Consider the following 24,759-nt stretch of genomic DNA (forward strand, 5'->3'; position numbering starts at 1 on the left):
AATATACAAACTCCTTGCAGATGTTGTCCTTGGTGGGATTTGAACCCAAGACCCCCACCGCTGCATGACTAACCACTGAGCCACCATGACGAGCTAACAACTCATCCCGGAAAAACAAGTCTTCAGAGAGCTGTGTGTCAAAGGAAACATGAGAAAGGTTACTCTTAAACTAGAGGAGTGAAAATTGAAAATTTGTTGAGGTATTACATTGGCTGAGGTACAATTTTGGCTAATGTATTATTTTGGAGGTTCCCGCTTCATCACTTTTGATACGACATTTTCCAGTACGCTTGTTCTATCTGCACTGACCCTCTTATAGTTACTTAACTACTTTCTCTCTAGCGATTACTACTCAGAAGTCATATCTGCACTCGGACAGTCACTGGATGGTTAGTAATGAAGAAAAGTCACATTTTTGTAATTGTTCCGCAATAATTTTCAACGCTTTGTTATTAGGGACACACTACTGAGCACATGTATGTCGCCGCTGCAGGAGCCATTTTATGTAGTTACATTGAATGGAACTCGTCGACGTGTGGTCTCCGAGAAAATGGCCGCCAGTGGCTGCGCCTACCCGTGTGATAGAAGCTCTGGTGTTTTTAATCCCGGAGAAAGAAGAGGATGACGGATCTTCGCGCATGCGCAGTGAGGCTCACCTAAGTGGTAGGTGCTTGCTCAATTTCTTGATATCTGTGTACTTGAAAGGTGACTTAGCTTCGTCGCTTAACGTCGCCTGTACTTTTTACACTTCTCAGTTAAGCTGCACTCTTACTGGGTGAGATGCCAGAGTCCTCCTTTATGTGCTGCTAGTAGATAGGGGAGAGATATATGTATAATATAGGGCAGACAGGATGTAAAGCTGTGCCAGCCAATCAGATTACAGTGTACATTCTTTAAACTGAAACTTGTATTTCACAGTTCTGACCATCCTCTCTGCTGATCACGTGCTGGCTCCTGGGAATGATATTCCTATTTCAAGAGATTGTCCCAGTAATATATATATTTTTTTTTTCTTTTTCTTTTCTTTTATTAAAGCCATCTCCTTACACATGACGGCATATCACTGCCATAGGAGGGATACGTAGTTGCTATCAGCATCACTTGCAGCAATGGAGTGATACTGCAGAGGAGGCAGCGGACTGCTCTACTACACATCTGCCCACAATCTGCTTCCCATTGACTTCAGTTGGAAATCTGATAAATAACAAGAGGTATATTGTTTATTGAAGTGAATTCTACGTGGCCGGCTCTTCTGGTAGCCCCTCATAGCAGGTGTCAGGTGAGAACAGGTTATCAGCTATCTGCATTATAGGGGGTAACTTACTGATCGGGGATGGGCGAGCGCTCCCACTGCTAGGGCTGATTGGAAGAATGGCATTTTTATCCGTGTTACAAAAAAGGAACGGCGGCTCAAGTTCCCAACTTCTGATCTTTTAATTTGCTATGGAAAAAGCCAAGTGAAGCTTTCAGCAGCCCCACAGAGAATGAATGGAGAAGGGGTCCAGCATGTGCTCCCTTATAATTGGGATGCAGTGCCCCGTTTTGCCATTCGGTGCTGGTTTCAATGGTCAGGTTCCCACCAATTAGCAAGTTACTACCTGATAACATGTATTCACAGGACAACACTTTTAGGTCTCCTTCACTTGTTCATGATTCCAGTACGTTATTTCAGGGATGCCACATGTACCCATTAACACCTGTGCTGCTATGCACATGTCAGTTTTTACCCAGCAGCATGGATGACAAAGGCAAATACAAGTCTATGGTGGAAAACATGTACGGCACATGGATGGCATCTGTGTGTTGTACGTGTTTAACATTGCAAAGTATAAAATGTAATTCTTTCTTTAACCATAGCAGAAAAAAACGGATGACCACACTGATGGAAATCACTGATGGCGCCAGTATTGTTTTTTCACAGATGATTGAAGGCCTTAAAGGCATATTATCATCTCCAAGAAGCTATCCCAATATGTAGTAGGTGTAATTTTAGCAAATACCTCTAATTACAAATGTAGTATAGTTCTTCTGATTCACTATGTTACTTTCCCATGTGCAGGCATTGCAGTAGCTCAAATATCCATGGTTATGACCACTCAGGTAGTGACAGTTAGCTGTTAGTGGTCGTAACTATGGATACCTTAGGTCCTGCAATGCCTGCACATGAGGTAAGCAACATAGCAAATCAGAAGAACTATACTACATTTCTAATTGGAGGTATTTACTGATATTATTATTACACCTACTACATTTTGGGATAAGAACTTGGAGATTAGAATAACCCTTTAAGGTTATTGAAAAGAGCTAATCTCTATTCTGTATGTCAGAAAGCAAATCTGTGATTGGATTTTTTTCCATAAGAAGAATCTGTCATGACCACGCCCTTATGTAATGCAACTATGACTAAAAAGTTGCTAAACTTGAATTAAAATAGGTCATGTGTAATGAATTGTGTGACATGAACCAGCTTTAACCTAAGGGTGCTGTCACATACACTGTTACTGCAGCTTTTTGTAATAAAGTAATTAAATCCAATGTCAGAAGTTGATAGTAAGGCCCTGCTCACACTGCGTTTATGCAGTGCATCTGGGGGTTCGATTTGTATCCTGTTTTTTGGCAGTGTTCATATTTTCAGACATAGTACATTACGTCTACAGAGATGGATACTTAGTATTGCACAGGTGATGGATGTATCATGAAGGCATCAGCAATTCTCTCACCTGTGCAACAGTATGGAAATGCTGAAAACATGACTTGTGGGGGGCTGTGAGGCTAAGGTTTGGGAAACACTGGTCTGAGGTATACAGTGGTGTGAAAAAGTGTTTGCCCCCTTCCTGATTTCTTATTCTTTTACATGTTTGTCACAGTCAAATGTTTCAGATCATCAAATAAATTTAAATTACAGTATAGACAAAGATAACACAAGTAACACAAAATGCAGTTTTTAAATGAAGGTCTTTATTGTTAAGGGAAAAAAAACCTACAAGGCCCTGTGTGAAAAAGTGATTGCTCCCACCCCTCTAAAACATAACTTAACTGTTTATCATATTTTTGGGAAGCTGAGTTCAAATTCCCTAGCCAAACCCAGGCCTGATTACTGCCACATTGCCACATCTGTTCTCAATCAAGAAATCACTTAAATAGGCCTTGCCTGACAAAGTGAAGTAGACCAAAAGATCCTCAAAAGCTAGACATCATGCTGCAATCCAAAGAAATTCTGGAACAAGTGAGAAACAAAGTAATGGAGATCTATCAGTCTGGAAAAGGTTATAAAGCCTAGTGAGAGAACCATAGTGAGAGACATTTTCCACAAATGGCAAAAACATGGAATAGTGGTGAACCTTCCCAGGAATGGCCAGCCAACCAAAATTACCCTAATAGCGCAACGACTCATCCAAGAGGTCACAAAAGATCCCACAACAACATCCAAAGAACTGCAGGTCTCACTTGCCCCAGTTAAGGTTATTGTTCATGACTCCACCAAAAGAAATAAACTGGGCAAAAATGGCCTGCATGGCAGGGTTCCAAGACAAAAACTCTGCTGAGCAATAAGAACATAAAGGCTTGTCACGGTTTTTCCAGAAAACCTTTTTAGGATTCCCAAGACTTTTCGGAGAATACTCTGTGGACTGACAAGACAAAAGTTGAACTTTTTGGAAGGCCTATGTCCCAATACATCTGGCATAGAAGTAACACATCATTTCAGAAAAGGAACGTCCTAACAACAGTAAAATATGGTGGTGGTAGTGTGATGGTCTGGGCCTGGAAGACTTGCTGTGATAAATGGAACCATGAATTCTGCTGTCTACCAAAAAATCCTGATGGAGAATGTTCTGCCATCTGTTCTTGACCTCAAACTAAAGCGCACTTTGGTTATGCAGCATGACAATGATCCAAAACTCACCAGCAAGTCCACCTCTGAATTGCTTAAGCAAAACAAAATTAAGACTTTAGAGTGGCCTTGTCAAGCTATGACCTTAATCCGATTGAGATGCTGTGGCATGACCTCAAAAATGCAGTTTATGCTCGAAAACCCTCCAGTGTAGCTGATTTGCAACAATTCTGCAAAAATGAGTGGGACAAAATTCCTCCATAACGTTGTAAAAGACTCATTGCCAGTTATCACAAACGCTTGATTCCAGTTGTTGCTTCTAATGGTGGCCCAACCAGTTATTAGGTTTAGTGAGCAATCACTTTTTCACACAGGACCCTGTAGGTTTGGATTTCTTTTTCCTTTAATAATAACCGCCTTCATTTAAAAATTGCATTTTGTGTTTACTTGTGTTGTCTTTGTCTAATATTTATATTTGTTTTGTGATCTGAAACATTTACATGTGACAAACATGCAAAAGAATAGGCTATCAGGAAGGGGGCAAACAGTTTTTCACACCACTGTATAGAAAAGTCTAATTATACATTCCTGAATTCACTTGTAATTTTAGTTGCTTTAAAAAAAACCATGCATTAAAATAGCATGTTTGAAAGTAATCATAGATGTGTTACTGCTTCCAGTGATGTGGCACATAATAAGGGGTATTTCACAAGATCCTATAGTAGCAACTAGGAGTGTTTTGACCAAAACTAACAGTATCATACAGTATATCCTTATGAAACTGATCCTACAGGCAACCCAAAACCCATGGCCGCTCTATGTACACTAGCTATTGAACCCGTTCTACGCCCGGGTGGTGAGCATTTATATTTGTATATGGTCTCCATCCTGGTATGTTCTGCTTCCATCCTGTGCCCTAATCTTGTCATGTGCTGCTACCATCTGGCGTCCCCATCCTATTATATACTGCTCCCATCCTGCGCCCCCTTCCTGTCATGTGCTGCTCCCATCCTGCATTCCCATTCTCTCATGTGCTGCTCCCATCCTGTGCCCCCATTCTGTCATGTGGTGCTCCGATCCTGCACCCCCATCCTGTCATGTGCTGCTCCCATCCTGCACCCCCATCCTGTCATGTGCTGCTCCCATCCTGCACCCCCATCCTGTCATGTGCTGCTCCCATCCTGCACCCCCATCCTGTCATGTGCTGCTCCCATCCTGCACCCCCATCCTGTCATGTGCTGCTCCCATCCTGCACCCCCATCCTGTCATGTGCTGCTCCCATTCTGCGCCCCCATCCTGCACCCCCATTCTGTCATGTGTCGCTCCCATCCTGCACCCCCATCCTGTCATGTGCTGCTCCCATTCTGCTCCCCCATTCTGTCATGTGCTGCTCCCATTCTGCTCCCCCATTCTGTCATGTGCTGCTCCCATTCTGCGCCCCAATCCTGTCATGTGCTGTTCCCATCCTGCGCCCCCATTCTGTCATGTGCTGTTCCCGTCCTGCGCCCCCATTCTGTCATGTGCTGTTCCCATCCTGCGCCCCCATTCTGTCATGTGCTGCTCCCATCCTGCGCCCCCATTCTGTCATGTGCTGCTCCCATCCTGCGCCCCCATTCTGTCATGTGCAGCTCCCATCCTGCACTCCCATTCTGTCATGTGCTGCTCCCATCCTGCGCCCCCATTCTGTCATGTGCAGCTCCCATCCTGCACTCCCATTCTGTAATGTGCTGCTCCCATCCTGCGCCCCCATCCTGTCATGTGCAGCTCCCACCCTGCGCCCCCATTCTGCTATGTGCTGCTGCCAAGTTGTGATGTACTGCTCCCATAAAATAGCACCTGAGTCAACGTGTGCTTATCTCACAATATCTGACGCCATTTTCTTGAAGACCTTGCAGTGTGTCAACAAAATGGCGCCGAAAAAGCGTGGACTGCGCAGACGCCGATTCCGGCACCACAACCCACCCTCTCCTGACATTTCGGTGAGACCCCATGGCAATACTGGATAGGTAATTTGTTGTGCCGGAGATCGTGGTATGCGTTCAGTGCTTACGCATATTGCGATCTCCTGGGCCACAATCCTCATCCCCGTATGCGTAACTCTGTGGGGTCCATACTGCGCAGGCGCCTCGCACTTGCGCAGTCTATAAAGGCTTTGGACAGAGTGACACTCTGATCATTATATTATAGATGTAAATGAGCCCTTGGCTTCCCAAGTGTAAGGGCTCATGCAGACGGATTTTATTGCAGCCCGAGTGCGATCCGACAAAACATCGGATTGCACTCGAACCAGTGATATTCTTTAGGGCTGCGAGCTAGTCCTATTTTTACCTCGGACAAAGTCTGTCCGAGCTAAAAAATCACAGCATGTAGTGTTTTTATCCGTAAATCAGATCGCACTCGGACATACAAGTCTATGAGTCCGTGAATAATGTGAATGACTCACTGACTGAATGGAGACCTTTTTTTTTTTCTATTTTATCCTCATCTGAGCAAATTGGATCACACTCTGATCAAATTCTGTTTGCTCATAGTGTGATTTGCAGAATTGATTCTCTTGGATGATAGAAAATGTGGTGCGACCCTAGTCTACTACAGCACCATTTTTGCATCCGCTCTACAGGTGAGACGTTTCAGCCTGACTGCACATACTTCCCAAGTGACCTTCTTTCCGAGGAGCAGTTCCTTATTTTAACCCAAATCTCTCATTTCCTCTTTGCTCCTTGATGATGGTTTTACACCGAGAATTTATGGAAAAACGACACTGAAAGTTCTGGATGCAGCCAAAAGCAGAAGTGCATTAAAATACTAGGAAATATGAATAAACATTAAGCCTTATTCAGACGCCTGTGTTTGTTCCATATGCAAAAAAAATGCCATGTTATATTTCCAGTGTAAATGAAAGGGGCAAAACAGCTTGACGGAACCCGATATACCCCATTCCAAAAGTCAGTGTGGTTCATTGGGTGACAACAGATCCAACTGAGCGTTGAATGGAATCGGCAACACACATGTGAACATAGCCTAATTGAAACAACCTGTCCAATACATGTGATGTCATGTATATCTCGTGGAAAATGTAAAGAAATAGAAAATAAGGTAGATTTGCTTTGCTTTTTATTAGTTTTTTTTTTTTTCTAATTCTGCCTACATCCACCCCCCTGAAAAAAATAAATAAATTGGACAGAAGGTAAAAAATAGTTGTGGTCTGGTGCTCAGGGCGTTAATAATGTAAGCATGCTGATACTATAAATGGGCCAATGAGCGATGTATAGCGCCAAACAACATATCTATTATTAATAGAATTTGTCTTTTATTGGACAGATGTTCCCAATCCATGTCGTCTGCCGTCATCTTTTGTTTGTCTAAACTGCTGTCTTGGAAACCATGGATTCCTGCAAAGCGGCTCCATTTCTTAAAACCATGGACTATGGGGATATTAACCCAAAGAGTGCTGACAAAAGATTCATTTTCTGGTTTACTAGAACTCGATGAAAAAGACTTGGAAGAACAGTTTGTCCGTGGACATGGCCCTGGGGGACAGGCTACAAACAAAACCAATAACTGTGTTGTATTAAAGCATATTCCTTCTGGTATCGTAGTTAAGGTATGACAACAGTAAATGGGACAAGTTTGCAGGACATTGTTCTAGATGTTTAAATGTATATTTTGTTGTTTGTTATTTCGTTTTTTGTTTTCCACAAAGTGGTTTGCTTTTTAGAAACCGTAGCGTCCTCTGAGTGTGTGATATCGTAATTTTTTTGAATTGATTTTAGTGGACAAAACAATATTCATAGATAGAAAAGGAAAAGCCAGCTCACCGATACTTCAAGGTGCACAGAACTCCGTCCTGATGAGACGTATGCATATGAGAAAAAAAGAAAACTTTTGTTCCAGCTCCTTCGGATAAAAAATTTCTTCAAATTTCTTCAAACAATTTAAAGCATGGTATGCTCCTAGACCGCACTATAGTGCACACTGGGAGAGTGACGCGTTTCGATCGCAAGAGCGATCGTTATCAAAGCTGCTATCAGTAGGACACACACATTTTTATAGGGAAACTAAACCAATTAAACACCTGAAACATGTCACATGATGTATAAGGTCCTGACAGAGATGTTCATGGAAAACAGACACAAAAACAGAAAAACCCATCAATGGGTAAGAATATAACAAACCAATATGTGTGCATAATAATATTGCTAAAACTTAATTAACATATGCTATTAATAATGAAGCATAATTTCTATGAGTTTGTTTAACTGGAACGGGTTAATAAACCTTTACGGGGTGGTGGTATTAGAGGCCGCTTACTAATTCGTGAAGCCTATTGGATTTACAACTTAAGCACCAGGTATCGAAATGGGTTAAACAGACGCAATGAAATTATGTTTCATTATTAATAGCATATGTTAATTATCTTTTAGCAATATTATTATGGAAAAAAAAAATATCCACCCAATAAGAAGAACACTTTTTTTAAGGCTATGTTTACATTGCATGTTTGACCATTGTTTAGCTAGTTCCAGACTGCTCATAGACGTGAAACCTCTAGGCAGTTTGCACTGATGATTTAAAATGTCAGTGCATAGTAAGCTGCTTATAGAAGTTTGTGCAGCTTCAGAAGCAAGTTGGAGCTAGCTGTGGGTTATTGCCATCTCTGCTATTCTGATTTTGGTACACGCAGCTCTTAACAACCGTTGATGTACAGTTTATGAATTGTTGTCAACATTGCCTCCTCCAGACTCGGATCAGCTGATCGCTTGGTGTAGCGAGAGCAGGAGCTGTTGGGTCTAAGGAGATCCAAGTCTTGTTTTGCTTTGCAGGCAGGTGGTTGAATTTCACCTGTAACTTGTCTACCAGCCTCAGTTGCAGGGAAAATCAGCAGTAGAATGTATTAATATGTTAAGATCTTTTAAGACTTTTGGGGAGGTGGGGAGCAGAGTAGGTGAAATGAGTACAAAAAAATAAGTACTGTTAATAAAAAACAAAACAAAACGGCTAGCCTGAATTGCTAATCATGCGCCACATGAATATGCGAATGAGATTTTTTTTTTTTTAGTCGTGAGAAGCGTATGTACGAAGAAATATGAAAATGTGTGTCTTTACCAGGAAGGGGGAAAATGGCCCAGTCCTGAATTGGTTAATATACTGTATAAGCTCTTGATATAAATGTGAAATCAAGTCTGTGATGATGCCAAATAGCTGCAGAAAGATCAGTAAAGAACCAGGTTTATGGATGAGCTCAGTAGTGCTTGATACCGCAGCACTCATACATAGACCCTATTCTTTTCTGAACTTCACTAAAGACCCATAGGGGAGGACGGCAGCAGCGGATACAATATTTAGGCATTAATAGGAGGTTTTCTCTTAGCATAATCCATTAAGGTGATCACATTACAGACAAGGAGTCATCTCCCTACTACACCCTTACCAATTTTTTTTATTTAAAGAGGTTGTCCACTACTTTTTATTTTGATATCCAGTCCTTAGGATTGGTCTTCACTGTCTGATCGGCTAGGTCCGACTCCAGGCACCCCGACGATCAGCTGCTATCTGTGTCGGCGGCCGTTTGCAGGAAGTACTAACTTGCCGAGCTGCTCCGCTTACTTGCAGTGGCCATTACAGGGTGCAAGTACACATCAGATCCTATTAATTTGAATAGGAGGCGAACGTACTGTACCAAGCATCGGCCACTACAAGTAGACAGAGCAGCTCAGCAAGTAAGTACTTCCTGCTGCTGCCGCCAACACTAATAACAGCTGATCGGTGGGGTTGCCAGGTGTCTGATCCCGGCTGACCAGACATTGATGACCTATCCTAGTTTAATATAACTAGTTGCATTACGCAACACATTCCTACTTTTTTCTCAATTGAGATACCATACAGTATAACTGGTATCTGTCACACACAGGTTATAATGACGTTAATTATTTGGAACCTGTCATGTCCCCTATGCCCTCCAACCCATCACATCACTGGGACTATGATGCCGGGTTTGCGTTTTCTTGCTTCAAAGGTGCACTAGGCCTATGAAGCCGGGAAGCGCACACCCGACTTCAGAGGTACAATGACGCTGCAGAGAGCTGGAGATGACGCTGGCTCGTAAAAATAATGTTACCACGCTCACATGGGCAAGATAACATGCGGAGAGGGTCAACTAGTCTGGTGAAACTAACGTTCCATTGACTAGTCAAAAGCCCAATTTAGTATCAGAAAAATGGAGCTTATAAATACTTTTTTTAAACATAGATTTAAGTGACTAAAATTATGAAGGCAGGGAATTTAGTAATACATATATAAATGCTGCTGGGTTGGAGGGCATGGGGGACATGGCAAGTTCCCTTTAAAAACATCCTAAGCGTTTTAATTGTTTTTTTATGACATATCCATTAAATGGTTACCGTATATACTCGTGTATAAGCCGACCCCCCCCCCCCCAAATCCCCCCCCCTAATTTTGCCACAAAAAACTGGGAAAACTTATTGACTTGCGTATAAGCCTAGGGTGGAAAATGCAGCAGCTACTGGTAAATTTCAAAAATAAAAATGGATAAATGTAGGTAAAATGTTTTTGAATATCCATATTGAATCAGGAGTCCCATATAATGCTCCATACAGTTCATGATGGCCCCATACAAAATACGCCCCATATAATGCTGCACAAAGGTTAATAATGGCCCCATAAGATGCTCCATAGAATAATATGCCCCATATGCTGCTCCATAAAGGTTATGACCCCATAAGATGTTCCATAGATTATGCCCCATAAAATGCTCCATAGATTGTGCCCCATAAGATGCTCTATAGATTATACCCCATAAGATGCTCCATAGAACATGCTCCATGCATTATGCCCCCATAAGATGCTCCATAGATTATACCCCATATGCTGCTGCAAATAAAAAAAAATGCCATACTCACTTGTTCCTGGGGGCCAGGTGCCGGGTCCTGAGCAGGCGGGGACACTGGTGCACTATGGGGGCCAGGTGCCGGTGTCGCCGCTGAAGAGAAGAGTTTAGCTTGCAGAAGAGAAGACTGAGAGGAGACTTAATAGCTGTCTACAAATATCTCAAGGGCTGTCACATTGTAGAAGGATCATCTTTATTCTCATTTACACAAGGAAAGACTAGAAGCAATGGGATGAAACTGAATGGGAGGAGACACAGATTAGATATTAGAAAAAACTTTTTGACAGTTAGAGTGATCAATGAGTGGAACAGGCTGCCACGAGAGGTGGTGAGTTCTCCTTCAATAGAAGTCTTCAAACAGAGGCTGGACAGAAATCTGTCTGGGATGATTTAGCGAATCCTGCTTTGAGCAGGGGGTTGGACCAGATGGCCCAGGAGGTCCCTTCCAACGCTACGATTCTATGATTCACCTGAGATATTCACCTGTCCCCGGTCCATCTCTGCTCACCGCTGTCTGCCGAGTCCTCTGTCAGCGACTGTTCAGGCAGCAGAGGGCGCGGCGCGCACTAACTACGTCACCGCGCCCTCTGCTACCTGAACGTCACTGACTGAGGACCTGGCAGACAGCGGCGAGCAGCGATGGACAGGAAACAGGTGAATATCGCATATACTCCCCTCCACCCCGGCGCAGTCTCTGCAGCCCCCCTACTTCTCTGACAGCTCTTCCTTTCTTCAGCGGTCATGTGGTACCCCTCCGCTGAAGGAAGGGAGATCGTGGGAAAAGCGGGGGGGGCTGCAGAGACCGCGCCAGGGGGGTAAGTATGACCTGACACTCCCCTCCCCTGCCGACTCCCTGGCGTATATGACTCGCGTATAAGCTGAAAGGGGGACTTTCAGCCCCCAAAAAATGGGCTGAAAATCTCGGCTTATACGCAAGTATATACGGTACCACTGTTGTGCATCTGTCACTTAAAAGCTATAAAGACCATCCTTTACTGGATATATAATGAAAAGCTCATAATATCCACATTTACTGAATGCCATACAGAGGAATCTGTTACCCATAAGGTCCTTGTAAAAAATAAAAACAATACCTTATAATATACCAAATACAGTAGCATAGTACAATACACTTCCATACCTTTTGTCCATGTGATGATGGATCTACTGCCTAAAGGGCCTGTCACACTAAGAGATATCGCTAGCAATATCGCTATAACTAGTGACGTTATAGTGATATTGCTAGCGATATCGCTGTGTCTGATACTTACCTACAACCCGCTCCCCCGCTGGTTATCGCTGATCGCGCGAGAACAGGCTGGACTGTTTCTCGTCGTCAGCTTCCTGCGGCGACGACGACGACGAGCGACGCGTGGAGCCGGGCGGGAGGACGCAGGATCGCCTGGTGTGACAGGTAAGTAGCGACCCCAGCGATGTCGCTAGTGAGATCTGCCTGTGTGGCAGCTCACTAGCGACCACTTAGCGATGTACCAGCGTTCCTGACAGCGTCATATCGCTGGTCGGGATAGCTGGTACATCGCTAAGTGTGCCAGTACCCTTACCCTCAGGCTTTCTAAATTTCTCTGTGTAAGATCTTCACATCAGATTACTTTCAATGGATTCCTCTGTTTTTTTGTTTTTTTAGTGCCACCAAACAAGGTCCACGGAGGTTAACAGAATAAGAGCTCGAAGAATACTTCAAGAAAAAGTTGACTTTTTCTATAAAAGAGAAAGCAGCGATATCTTCAAGCAAAAAGAAGAAGCCGAAAAGAGAAAACAAGAGAAAAGGAAAAAAGCCAAAGACAATTTGGAAAAGAAAAAACATTTCAAAGAGATGCAGAACTTAGAAATAAAGGAGTAGATTGTTGTACCGTAATAGTTATCGCTAAAGATAATTGATACTTTGTTGTTGGGTGGGTATACGGTTACAAAGGAAAGCTTTCTCCTTCAGATGTTGTGGTCACAATTCTTGATGCAGAGACAAAAATCAAGAAATAATTATATTGCTGCCACACTGATGGACTGGTTAGGGCTACGTTCACATATATACAGTGTGTTCTGCTGGCTGTATACTTCTAAAATTCAAAATACGGTGCTCAGACTTACACTAAGATGGATATGATGTGGTAAGAAAATGTCTTGACTACGTTCGGTCAGGTTGTGCATGTTATTTTTTGGGGGGGTTTTTTACGTGCAAAAAAACTTAGTTGCCCACCACTCTTTTTGGTTTAAAAAATATATAGAATATGTATACTTTTTTTCCATTATTCTCAATGAGACATATTAAAACATATAGTAGCATGTTTCAACATGTCTAAAATGTATGTTTTCCTATCTGTGCAATTACAAGCTAATTGAGAAAAAAATTAAAAAAAGTGGATATAGCTCTAGATGACAAACACCAAAATTCAGACATTTTTTGTGTATTTGTCTGCAGGCATAAATTGCGAGTCTAGTGTAAAATGTAGATCTGTGTGGCAAAACAACATGTTGAGTTTGAAAAGCAATCAATATATGTATGGATTCATCAATAATCTGGAAGTCCATTAGTGATGAAGTATTCTAATGACCAACATATTGTAAACTTCATGAGCTTTTCTAAAATACTATTGGAATTTTCATTAAATATTTAATAATACAAACAAAAAAATCAATGTATTCTATTTCCTTTCATGAGATAAATATGCATACTAGTAAGCAGCATTGTTTTTTCATCCGGTGTTTGTCCTTTTACCCATTGCTTAATGTCTAGTGAAAAATGTCCAGTCAGCAATTGAAAATCTTGTGACACTCATATATAGGGATGGCGTCCCATAAATATATAGAAAAGATGTCTGGGGCCCACGTTTCACAAAGCTGTGGTTTAAGCTGTATTCAAATAAAGAAAGCATCCTACAGTGTGACAAGTTTCAGCTTTACCTGAGCCTTTTTCAAATGTACATGATTTTTAGTATTTCTGTTTTTATATCATTTGTCATATAGTGGTCGGCGAACACCTGGATGTTCAGGTCCAGCAGGTTCAGCTGAACAGTTAAAAACAAGTTTGGTTCAGGTACCAGAACAGTACCCGGACCCCACTCATGAATGGGGAGCCCGAACATCTATTGTTTGCCACACTGTCATGTGCATGACAGCACGGTCAAACACTGCCTTTGATCTACATAAAGATTAATACCAGCGGTCAGAGCAAGTGGGAAGAGTCGGGCAAAGCACCAGAATTGACGTATCTAATAGATGAACGTTTTCTGGGGCGGCTGTGGACTGCTACTTTTACGCTCGGGGGGGGGGATTAGGGGCGATATCCATGGCCCCTTACCAGTCTGAGAATACTGGCTCCCAGCTGTCTGCTCTAGCTTGGTTGGTAGTCAAAAATGGGGGGGGTACCCCCAAGCCAACTTTTAAATTATTTAAAGGGAACCTGTCAGCAGGGTTGTGCACAGTAACCTACACACAGTGTCAGGTCGGCGCCCTTATGCTGATTAAAATGATACCTGGGGTGATGAAATCCATCTTGTGGTTGTTTAATCTTTATTTTCAGTTTTGAGTTAATGATATGCTCGTGCTCCAGAGTGGCCTGTGTGGGGGGTCTATATGTGGTGCTCTGATTAGCTATTCATAATATAGTAACAAAATGAATATCATATACAGTGAAGGAAATAATTATTTGATCCCTTGCTGATTTTGTAAGTTTGCCCACTGACAAAGACGTGAACAGTCTATAATTTTAGGGGTAGGTTATTTTTAACATTGCGAGAATATCAAAAATAAAATCCAGAAAATCACATTGTATAAATTATATAAATTTATTTGCATTTTGCAGTGAGAAATAAGTATTTGCTCCCCTACCAACCAATAAGAGTTCTGGCTCCTACAGGCCAATTAGATGCTCCCAATCAACTTGTTACCTGCATTAAAGACAGCTATCTTACATAGTCACCTTTATAAAAGATTCAAAATTAAGAATTAATCAGTCAGACTCTAACCTCTACAACATGGGCAAGACCAAAGAGCTTTCTAAGGATGTCAGGGACAAGATCAGAGACCTGCACAAAGCTGGAATGGGCTACAAAACCATACGTAAGGCGCTGGGTGAGAAGGAGACAGCTGTTGGTGCAATAGTAAGAAAATAGAAGAAATACAAAATGACTGTCAGTCGACATCGATTTGGGACACCATGCAAAATCTCACCTTGTGGGCTATCCTTGATCGTGAGGAAGGTGAGAGATCAGCCTGAAACTACACGGGGGAAACTTGTTAATGATCTCAAGGCAGCTGGGATCACAGTCACCAAGAAAACCATTGGTAACACATTACGCCGTAAAGGTTTAGAATCCTGCAGTGCCCGCAAGGTCCCCCTGCTCAAGAAGGCACATGTGCAGGCCCGTCTGAAGTCTGCCAATAAACACCTGGATGATTCTGTGAGTGATTGGGAGAAGGCGCTGTGGTCAGCTGAGGTAAAAATTGAGGGCTTTGGCATTAACTCAACTCGCTGTGTTTGGAGGGAGAGAAATGCTGCATATGACCCAAAGAACACAGTCCCCACTGTCAAGAATAGAGGTGGAAACATGTTTTGGGGGTGTTTCTCTGCTAAGGCCATAAGACTACTTCACCGCATCAATGGGAGATTGGATGGAGCCATGTACCGTAAAATCCTGAGCGACAACCTCCTTCCGTCCATCAGGACATTAAAAATGGATCTTCCAGCAAGACAATGACCCAACACATACAGCCAAGGAAGTAAAAGGAGTGGCTCAAAAAGAAGCACATTAAAGGGAACCTGTCACCAGGTTTGGCCGCTATAAGATGCGGCCACTGCCTTTCAGGGCTTATCTACAGCATTCTATAATGCTGTAGATAAGCCCCCGATCCAACCTGCAAGATAAGAAAAACACGTTTTATTATACTCACCTGGGGGGCGGCCTGATCTGATCCGAGGGGTGTGTCGTCGGTCCGGGTCCGGCGCCTCCTGTCTTCTTGCGACACTGCCCTGCTTGATTCACAGGCTCCCCGACATCGTGCTCCTGCGCAGGCATACTTCTCTGCCCTGTTGAGGGCAGAGCAAATTCCTGCAGTGCGCAGGCGCTGGGTCTCTCAGGGCAGAAAAGTACGCCTGCACAGGAGCGCGATGCCAGGGACCATGAAGCAAGCAGGAGGGCGGTGTCGCAAAGAGATGGAAGGGCCTACACCTGCGACACCCATCGGACCGGAGCACCCCCCCCGGGTGAGTATAATAAAACTTATTTTTCTTATCTTGCAGGTTGGATCGGGGGCTTATCTACATACAGCATTATAGAATGCTGTAGATAAGCCCTGAATGGCAGTGGCCGCATCTTATAGTGGCCAAAACAGCTGACAGGTTCGCTTTAAGGTCATGGAGTGGCCTAGCCAGTCTCCAGATCTTAACCCTTTCGCGCCAGAGCCTGTTTTTGCCTTCGTGACCAGGCAAATTTTTTTCAATTCTGACCAGTCACTTTATGAGGTCATAACTCTAGAACGCTTCAACGGATCCTGGTGATTGAGGTTTTTTTTTCTTGTGACATATTGTACTTCATGATAGTGGTAAAATTTATTTGATATGATTTGCGTTTATTTGTTAAAAAAATGGAAATTTGGCAAAAATTTTGAAAGTCCTATCGCACAAAATAGTTAATAAATAACATTTCCCACATGTCTACTTTACATCTGCACAATTTTGGAAACAACATTTTTTTTTGTTAGGAAGTTATGAGGGTTAAAAGTTGACCAGCGATTTCTCATTTTTGCAACAAAATTTACAAAACCATTTTTTTTTTTAGGGACCACCTCATATTTGAAGTGAGTTTGAGGGTCAATATGACAGAAAATACCCAAAAGTGACACCATTCTAAAAACTGCACCCCCCATGCTACTCAAAACCACATTCAAGAAGTTTATTAGTCCTTCAGGTGCTTCACATTCATTATTGGAAGTGGAAGGAAAAAATAAACATTTACTTTTCCTTCACAAAAATTTTCCTTTAGACCTACTTTTTATTTTAACTTTTGCAAGGATAACAGGAGAGAATGGACTATACATTTTGTTTTGCAATTTCTCCTGAGCATGCCGATACCCCATATGTGGGGAAAATCTACTGTTTGGGCAATGGCAGGGCTTGGAAGGGAAGGAGCGCCATTTGACTTTTGGAATGCAAAATTGCCTGGAATCGATAGCGGACACCATGTGGAATTTGGAGAGCCCCTGACGTGTCTAAACAGTAGAAACCCCCAACAAGTGACCACCATTTTGGAAACTAGACCCCTTAGGGAACTTATCTAGATGTTTATTGAGCACCTTGAACCCACAGGTGCTTCACAGAAGTTAGGGTAACAGGAAAAATTGCTCCATACAATTTGTTGTGCAATTTCTCCTGAGCACGCCGATACCCCATATGTGGGAGAATACTACTGTTTGGGCGCATGGGAGAGCTTGGAAGGAATCGAGTGCCATATTGGAGACCAGATTTTGCTGAAATCATTTGAGGGTGACGTGTCACATTGTCAGAGCCCCTGACGTACCTAAACAGTGGAGACCCCCAACACGTGACCCCATTTTGGAAACTAGACCCCTATGGTACTCTAGATGTGTGGTGGGCACTTTGAACCCCCAAGTGCTTCACAGAAGTTAACGTAGCACCATGAAAATAAAAGATCACATTTTTTCCACAAAAAATGATCTTTTCGCGTTCAATTTTTTTTCCAAAGGGTAACAGGAGAAATTGGACCCCAAAAGATGTTGTGCAATTTATCCTGAGTATGCTGACACCCCATATGTGGAGGTAAACCACTGATTGGGTGCATGGTAGAGCTCGGAAGGGAAGGAGCGCTATATTGGAGTTCAGATTTTGCTGAAAAAAGTATATAAGGTGGCCTAATTACCCATTGGGCCCAGACATGCAGCACCAGCATCAAGATAGAAGAGACACAGCCTGCCAGCAGCTGCAAGCACCTGTCCAGCACCAAGAGGCCTGCCACCACAAGCCATGAACAAGAGGCCTGCCACCACCAAGCCAGGACCAAGAGGCCTGCCACCACCAAGCCAGGACCGAGAGGCCTGCCAGTGCCAGCACCAACAGCCTGCCAGCAAAGAGGCCTGCAAGTGTGAGAATAACCTGTGTGGGGCATGTCTGTGTGTGTCAGTGGCTTGCCTGCCTGTGTGTGTGTGAGTGTGTGGCCTGCCTGTGTGTGTATGGCCTGCTTGTGTGTGGCCTGCCTGTGTGTGTGTGAGTCCTGCCTGTGTGTTTGTGTGTCCTGCCTGTGTGTGTGGCCTGCCAGTGTTGCATGTCTGTGTGTTTTTTTATTCTGCATTTTTTTTTCATAAATTACTTGTTTTTCTGTTGTTGCATGTGTACTGAATTTTATTTTCATACTACTGTAATTTTATTTGAATATTTCCAAGTGTGCTGTGTAGCATGTGTTGAGCCATTTTTTTTCATGTACTGTAGTTGTATTTAAATTAAAGAGCATAGTAGCTCCAACTTGTAAAAAAAAATTGAAAAAAAATAAATAAATAAAAACTGTCTCCAAAAACTGTTTGTAGTATCATTTAAAAAAAGGGTCACTTTAGATCCATTTAGGAAGCACCACCAGCCAGGCCGCAGCAGAGACCTGCCAGCCAGTCTGCATCCTACACCACTAGGCAACCAGTTCTATTTTCCCTGTAAGTATAAAGGCCTGAAAGCTTGTTGATCCTTTGTATAGTAGCTTTACAAGTGTCTCTATACTTGCAGATCCGTTCAGGAAGCCCCACCAGCCAGGCCACAGCAGAGCCGCCAGCCAGTCCGCAGCAGAGACCCGCCAGCTAGACCGCAGCAGAGACCTCCCAGCCAGTCCGCATCCTACACCGCTAGGCAACCAGTTCTATTTTCCCTGTAAGTATAAAGACTGAAAGCTTGTTGATCCTTTGTATAGTAGCTTTACAAGTGTCTTTATACTTGCAGATCCGTTCAGGAAGCACCACCAGCCAGGCCGCAGCAGAGCCACCAGCCAGGCTGCAGCAGAGACCCGCCAGCTAGACTGCAGCAGAGACCACCAGCCAGGCCGCATCCTACACCTCTAGGCAACCAGTTCTATTTTCCCTGTAAGTATAAAGGCCTGAAAGCTTGTTGATCCTTTGTATAGTAGCTTTACAAGTGTCTCTATACTTGCAGATCCGTTCAGGAAGCCCCACCAGCCAGGCCACAGCAGAGCCGCCAGCCAGTCCGCAGCAGAGACCCGCCAGCTAGACCGCAGCAGAGACCTCCCAGCCAGTCCGCATCCTACACCGCTAGGCAACCAGTTCTATTTTCCCTGTAAGTATAAAGACTGAAAGCTTGTTGATCCTTTGTATAGTAGCTTTACAAGTGTCTTTATACTTGCAGATCCGTTCAGGAAGCACCACCAGCCAGGCCGCAGCAGAGCCACCAGCCAGGCTGCAGCAGAGACCCGCCAGCTAGACTGCAGCAGAGACCACCAGCCAGGCCGCATCCTACACCTCTAGGCAACCAGTTCTATTTTCCCTGTAAGTATAAAGGCCTGAAAGCTTGTTGATCCTTTGTATAGTAGCTTTACAAGTGTCTTTATACTTGCAGATCCATTCAAGAAGCACCGCCAGCCAGACCGCAGCAATTTGTTAGTAATGTCTTCTTCTGGGGGCCCCCCCTCACAGCATCAGCGAACTGAGGTAATAAAAAATTTTTTTACTCTTATTTGACACTTTTTTTTAACCCTATATGCATGTATTCTGTTTTCACAGGAAGCTGAATCTGAGGAGCTTCCAGGAGGAGACATGCAGGGTGGAGAAATACAAGGAGGGGGCGCGCAGAGTGTAAGTTTAGCAGATACAAATACTGACATACATAATGCTACACCCAACACAAATATTCATCACAGCACACACAATAACTACGCATCCATCCAAGCACATAATCATGTTTTTATTTTTTTATAGTCTTCTCAGTCTGGTGCCTGCACTAGAGCGACTCCCAGGACATCCCAGCGTCGTCGAGGTGATGGTTCCGGCGGTCAGCGAAGAGTAAGTAACACTTTATTTGGGTGATTGATTAATGAACCTCATGTGTATGAATTTATTATTAATTTTTTTTTTCACAGGTTTCACAGCGTGCTCCCGACAGAGATTATGACGAGGGGATCATTGATGTGGACACCCTCATCGAGGCAGTGTGAGAGCGGGAGCCGCTGTGGAACATGGCGGACCGCCGCCATGCTAACCAACCAACCACCCGACGTCATTGGGATGAAGTCTGCTTAGTTGTTATAGAAAACTGGGAGGAGCTCGATGCGAGGGCCCAGGATTTATCGCACAAGTATTCAGATTTCTGTAAGTTATGTTACAACATGTGAAGTGTTGAATACTAACCACTTTGTTTTTTGCTTCACAGGTGACAGGGTTATCACGCGGTGGCGGTCACTCAGGGATCGCTTCAAGAGGAACTTCAACAAGGAGATGCAGGCCTCAAGTGGATCGAGAGGATGCAGGAGCAGCCGGTATAAATACTACAGAGCCCTGTCGTTCCTCCGGTCAACGATGGTGAGCAGAAGGTAAATATTCCACACACTATTTCTGTAGTACAAATGTTTACATGTTTAACCTAATTTTTTTTTCAGCAAGGCCAATGAAATATCAATATATTAATATATTTTTTTTTTCTCTTTTATAGCACCATCTGCAGCACTCGGGAGCCTGCTTCTGAGTTGGCTTCCTCTGGAGGGATCCCTTCGGAGACTGCCACCAGGGACCACGTCGAGGTACCCGACCCCTCTGTACCTTCCCTCTTGTCTCGTCCCTCTTTCCCATCCACCAGCACTGGTGCAGCAGGGCAGTGTTTATCACATGAAGCTGCAGGTTGACGATTTAGAGTACCTTTTACCCCACTCCTCTGACACTGCCGCAACATCTCTACCACCTTTTGGTTCTGGACGGCAGCGTCTGAGAGGTCAGGAAAGGATGTTTTTTTCTGACTGTTTGAATCTGAATGCATCCATCCAGAATGCATTCCGACTTTTAGGGCAACAGATAACTTCTGGGTTGAACATGATAAATCAAAATATCATGGAACACAGAAGTTATATGGAGAGGATGCATTCAGAGGCAAACCAGGCGCCGAGACATATTTTTTTCCAATCAGTTGTCCGGCACATGGAAAATCTAAATCCTCACCTGCAGATGCATGTGATACAAAGCTGTCACAATGCTCTAGTGTCTGCAATCTCCCAGGCCTCCCAACCTACCCATCTACCTATTCCATCACCTTCTCATTCCACTGTCCATCCTCCCACCGTCCATCCTCCTACCACTCCTTCTCCTTTCTCGATTTCACCATTCCATTCTTCCCAGTACCTTCCTTCCCCATTTCATTATACCTCAATGTTCCCACAAACGTCCTCTGTCCATCAACTCCCGTCCCACCTCATGTTTTAAACCCCCCTTCCACTTCTGATCCTCCCCAACCTTGTTCCCAGTCCTCCCCCCCTCGATGTGGTCAGCCCTGTTTACCCCTCCGATGATATCTCCACCCAACAATACCAGCATTTGTAAAAAATGTTTACCAAATTGTTAAAATAAATAAAATATTTTTTGGTTCAAAAGAATTTTATTGTGTTGTTTAATTTTTTTCTTTAGTGTTAAGTAAAAAAACATTACACCGGTGGTGTTGAGGTTAAACACACATTTTTGTAAAAGGGTCAAGGTACACCAGTGGTGTACAGGTAAAATACACATTTTTTGGTAAAGGTACAAAAAGGTTCAAGGTACACCACTGGTGTACAGGTAAAATACACAACATTTTTTGTAAAGGTACAAAAAGGTTCAAGGTACACCAGTGGTGTACAAGTAAAATACACAACATTTTTTGTAAAGGTACAAAAAGGTTCAAGGTACACCAGTGGTGTACAAGTAAAATACACAACATTTTTTGGTAAAAGTACAAAAAGGTTCAAGGTACACCAGTGGTGTACAAGTAAAATACACAACATTTTTTGGTAAAAGTACAAAAAGGTTCAAGTTACACCAGTGGTGTACAAGTAAAATACACAACATTTTTTGTAAAGGTACAAAAAGGTTCAAGGTACACCAGTGGTGTACAAGTAAAATACACAACATTTTTTGTAAAGGTACAAAAAGGTTCAAGGTACACCAGTGGTGTACAAGTAAAATACACAACATTTTTTGGTAAAAGTACAAAAAGGTTCAAGGTACACCAGTGGTGTACAAGTAAAAGAAACAGTTTTTTTGTAAAGGTACAAAAATGGTGAAGGTACACCAGAGATGTACAGGTTAAATACACATTTTTTGAAAGGTACAAAAAGGGTCAACGAACAACAGTGATGTACATGGAAAAAACACCACACTTTTAGTACACAAAATTGGTGTAAAGGTACCAAAACTATGAAACAGAAATGGAAAAATTACAAAAGTTTTTGTTATACAAAAAAAGGAACCTTGGTATAACATTAAAAAAAAAAAATTAAACCATGTCATCTTGCCAGTCAACTCTTCCTTCCATTGATATAAAATAATCAGCAAATGTGTCCCTCATTTTTATAACTGAAAGAGTACTCCGAACACTTGTCTGGTGATAATCCCACAAGGTGATTTCACAAACATTTTTCTTCAATGGAAACTGGTTCCTTTGAAATTACAAAATTGTGCAGGATCATACATGCCTTCACCACCTCATCCACAGTCTCAGTTTTCATTTTTATGGCAGTTAACACTCTCCATTTTGATGTTAAAATCCCAAAAGTGCACTCCACCACTCTTCGCGCTCTTGTTAATCGATAAAGATTTTTTTCCTGTGTGTCAAACCATGACTTGCGTATGGCTTGAGAAGATGTTTAGACAGTTGAAATGCGTCGTCACCAACACACACAAATGGCATTGGTGGGCCTGTTGTTCCAGGGAGTGGTGTTGGAGGTGGGAAATCAAAATTTTCTCCATACAAACAATGGCCCATTGCAGACATCTTGAAAACCTGTGAATCATTGGATCGACCATACGCACCAATATCGACCGCAATAAATTTGCATTTGAGTCAGCAATTGCCAATTGAGAAGAATTTCTTATAATTGAAATATTCTGATCCGGATCCAACGGGTTTCACAATCCTTATGTGCTTCCCATCCACTGCACCAACACAATTAGGAAACTGACATATTTCTTGAAATTTTTCAGCAATCTCAAGCCACCTTTCCTGTGTTAGCTGTGGGATGTACTCCTCCTGTAGACAATCCCACAATGCCAGGCAGGTCTGTTGGACTATTCCAGATATTGTAGATACCCCAAGCCGGAACTGGTAATGGAGGTAGGTAAAGGATTTTCCAGTTGCTAGGAATCTGTTAAAAAAAGGGGAAAAAAGAAATTTAATACAAACTACGAGCATGAACGTAACAATAAAAGTCTGCTGAATCAGAAAACTTTTAAATAAAAGATAACTTACCGAAGGGTCACCATCAGACGCTCCGCCGGTGATATTGAAAAGCGCAAGTAGGTGTCCCTTCTCTGGATTTGCGCTCCAACACGCTCCACCAAAATCTCAAACAGGTACTGTCTCATCCGCACATAATTGAAGAACTTCTCCGGGTTATCCCTCAATTCAAGATAGTGTCGAAAAAACTCCAAGGGTCAATCTCTGTGCATTTATAGGATGAATCCACTGCCGTCTCTTCCTTCACCAACGCAGGATGCGCAGTCTTGGTTCCTCCTTCTGCCGAGCAATAATTGCCAAACGATTGCACTCAAAATCCACACAGATGCTATTAATATTCGCTATTGCTTCTTCCATCTCTGCCACTAGCTCTACAACCTTTCAAAGATATTGTGTTAAAACACCCTATATATAGTTTTCCACTAGTTTCCAGGATCCAATCACGTTTGGGAGCAGTTTCCAAGAGCCAATCATATTTGGGAGCATCCCATTTTGGAAGTGTGGAAAAACGGATTATACGGATCCGTTTTTTTGACGGATCCATATAAAAATCCGCATAGCGGATCCGCAAAAAAACGGATCCGTATCATCCGCTTCCACCCGTTTTGACATAGCGGATCCGTCAATCCGCCACGATGTCAGATCTTGACTGACGCCAAAAAAATGAAATATGAAACAGGCCTAACAGTAACCCTAACTTTAGCCGAACAGTAACCCTAACGCTAACAGTAACCCTTACTTTAGCCTAGCACTAACCCTAACAGTAACCCTAACTATAGCACTAAACCCTAACCTGACGTCTTTGTCTTTTTAACTTTATAGCAAAAGCTCTGACTGGCACAGATGTTGCCAGCAGCACTTGTAACACTGTTTCTCCTCAAATCTCTCACTGACAGAAGATCTGAGGAGAAGCAGCGTTTTTAAGAGGCAGACCGCTCGGGAAAGTTTGTTGCTAGCACAAACTTTCCTAGTGATCTGTCTCATTGGCTGGTGTGACGCTGACATCATCAGAACCTGAACCAATCAGGTCTCGATGAGGTCAGGGGTCACAGGAAGCATTGTGCGCAGAGATCCCCTCGTTATAAGGTACATGGGGGTCCCGATCAGCACAGAACCGCAAACCGTAGACAAACGTCGGCGCTGCACAAAGCCCTGCTAGCGCCGACGTTTACCGTCGGCGGTCACGAAGCAGTTAATCCCATAGAAAACTTATGGAGGAAGATGAAGCTCCGAGTTGCCAAATGACAGCCTCAAAATCTTAAAGAGGAGTGGACCAAAATTCCTCCTGACGTGCGCAAACCTCATCATCTCCTGTGCTTGCCAACAAGGGTTTTGCCACCAAGTATTCTTGCTGCCAGAGGGATCAAATACTTATTTCTCACTGCAAAATGCAAATATATATCATTTATACAATGTGATTTTCTGGATGTTATTTTTGATATTCTATCTCTCAATATTAAAATTAACCTACCCTTAAAATTATAGACTGTTCATGTCTTTGTCAGTGGGCAAACTTACAAAATCAGCAAGGGATCAAATAATTATTTCCTTCACTGTATACACACTTTAAAAAAAAAAACC

The 24,759-nt window shown here is 43.0% G+C and overlaps 1 protein-coding gene and 1 long non-coding RNA gene across 5 annotated transcripts; both read left to right on the forward strand.

Annotated features, from left to right (window-relative positions):
* Nucleotides 1-516: 516 nt before the first annotated feature.
* On the forward strand, nt 517-13,649 carry MTRFR (mitochondrial translation release factor in rescue). 4 transcript variants are annotated; one of them, XM_073586087.1, is made up of 4 exons: nt 525-663; nt 1,036-1,279; nt 7,154-7,436; nt 12,385-13,649. In XM_073586087.1, exons 3-4 carry the CDS (start codon nt 7,167-7,169, stop codon nt 12,598-12,600), a joined length of 486 nt encoding a protein of 161 aa, XP_073442188.1. In that variant the 5' UTR covers nt 525-663; nt 1,036-1,279; nt 7,154-7,166; the 3' UTR covers nt 12,601-13,649. The 4 variants fall into 4 exon arrangements, with proteins under 4 accessions (XP_073442191.1, XP_073442188.1, XP_073442190.1 ...); XM_073586089.1 differs by having other exon boundaries at nt 1,036-1,211; XM_073586088.1 differs by lacking the exon at nt 525-663 and adding an exon at nt 675-775.
* A 4,669-nt stretch (nt 13,650-18,318) lies between these two features.
* On the forward strand, nt 18,319-21,343 carry LOC141098393 (uncharacterized). Its single transcript, XR_012234217.1, has 7 exons — nt 18,319-18,413; nt 18,484-18,624; nt 18,694-19,044; nt 19,114-19,253; nt 19,324-19,766; nt 19,844-20,293; nt 20,413-21,343. It is a non-coding gene; the product is annotated as an uncharacterized lncRNA (long non-coding RNA).
* The last annotated feature ends 3,416 nt before the right edge of the window (nt 21,344-24,759 follow it).

This window comes from Dendrobates tinctorius, unplaced genomic scaffold, assembly GCF_039654945.1.
Source record: "Dendrobates tinctorius isolate UK_male_01 unplaced genomic scaffold, ASM3965494v1 ptg000090l, whole genome shotgun sequence".
NCBI lineage: Eukaryota > Metazoa > Chordata > Amphibia > Anura > Dendrobatidae > Dendrobates > Dendrobates tinctorius.

What these genes read in the sequence shown, in the direction of transcription:
- MTRFR (XM_073586090.1), top strand. Translation starts at nt 7,167, where the DNA reads ATGTCGTCTGCCGTCATCTTTTGTTTGTCTAAACTGCTGTCTTGGAAA. An exon ending in CTTCTGGTATCGTAGTTAAG is followed by an intron (nt 7,437 to 12,384) that starts GTATGACAACAG and finishes TTGTTTTTTTAG; the next exon opens with TGCCACCAAACAAGGTCCAC.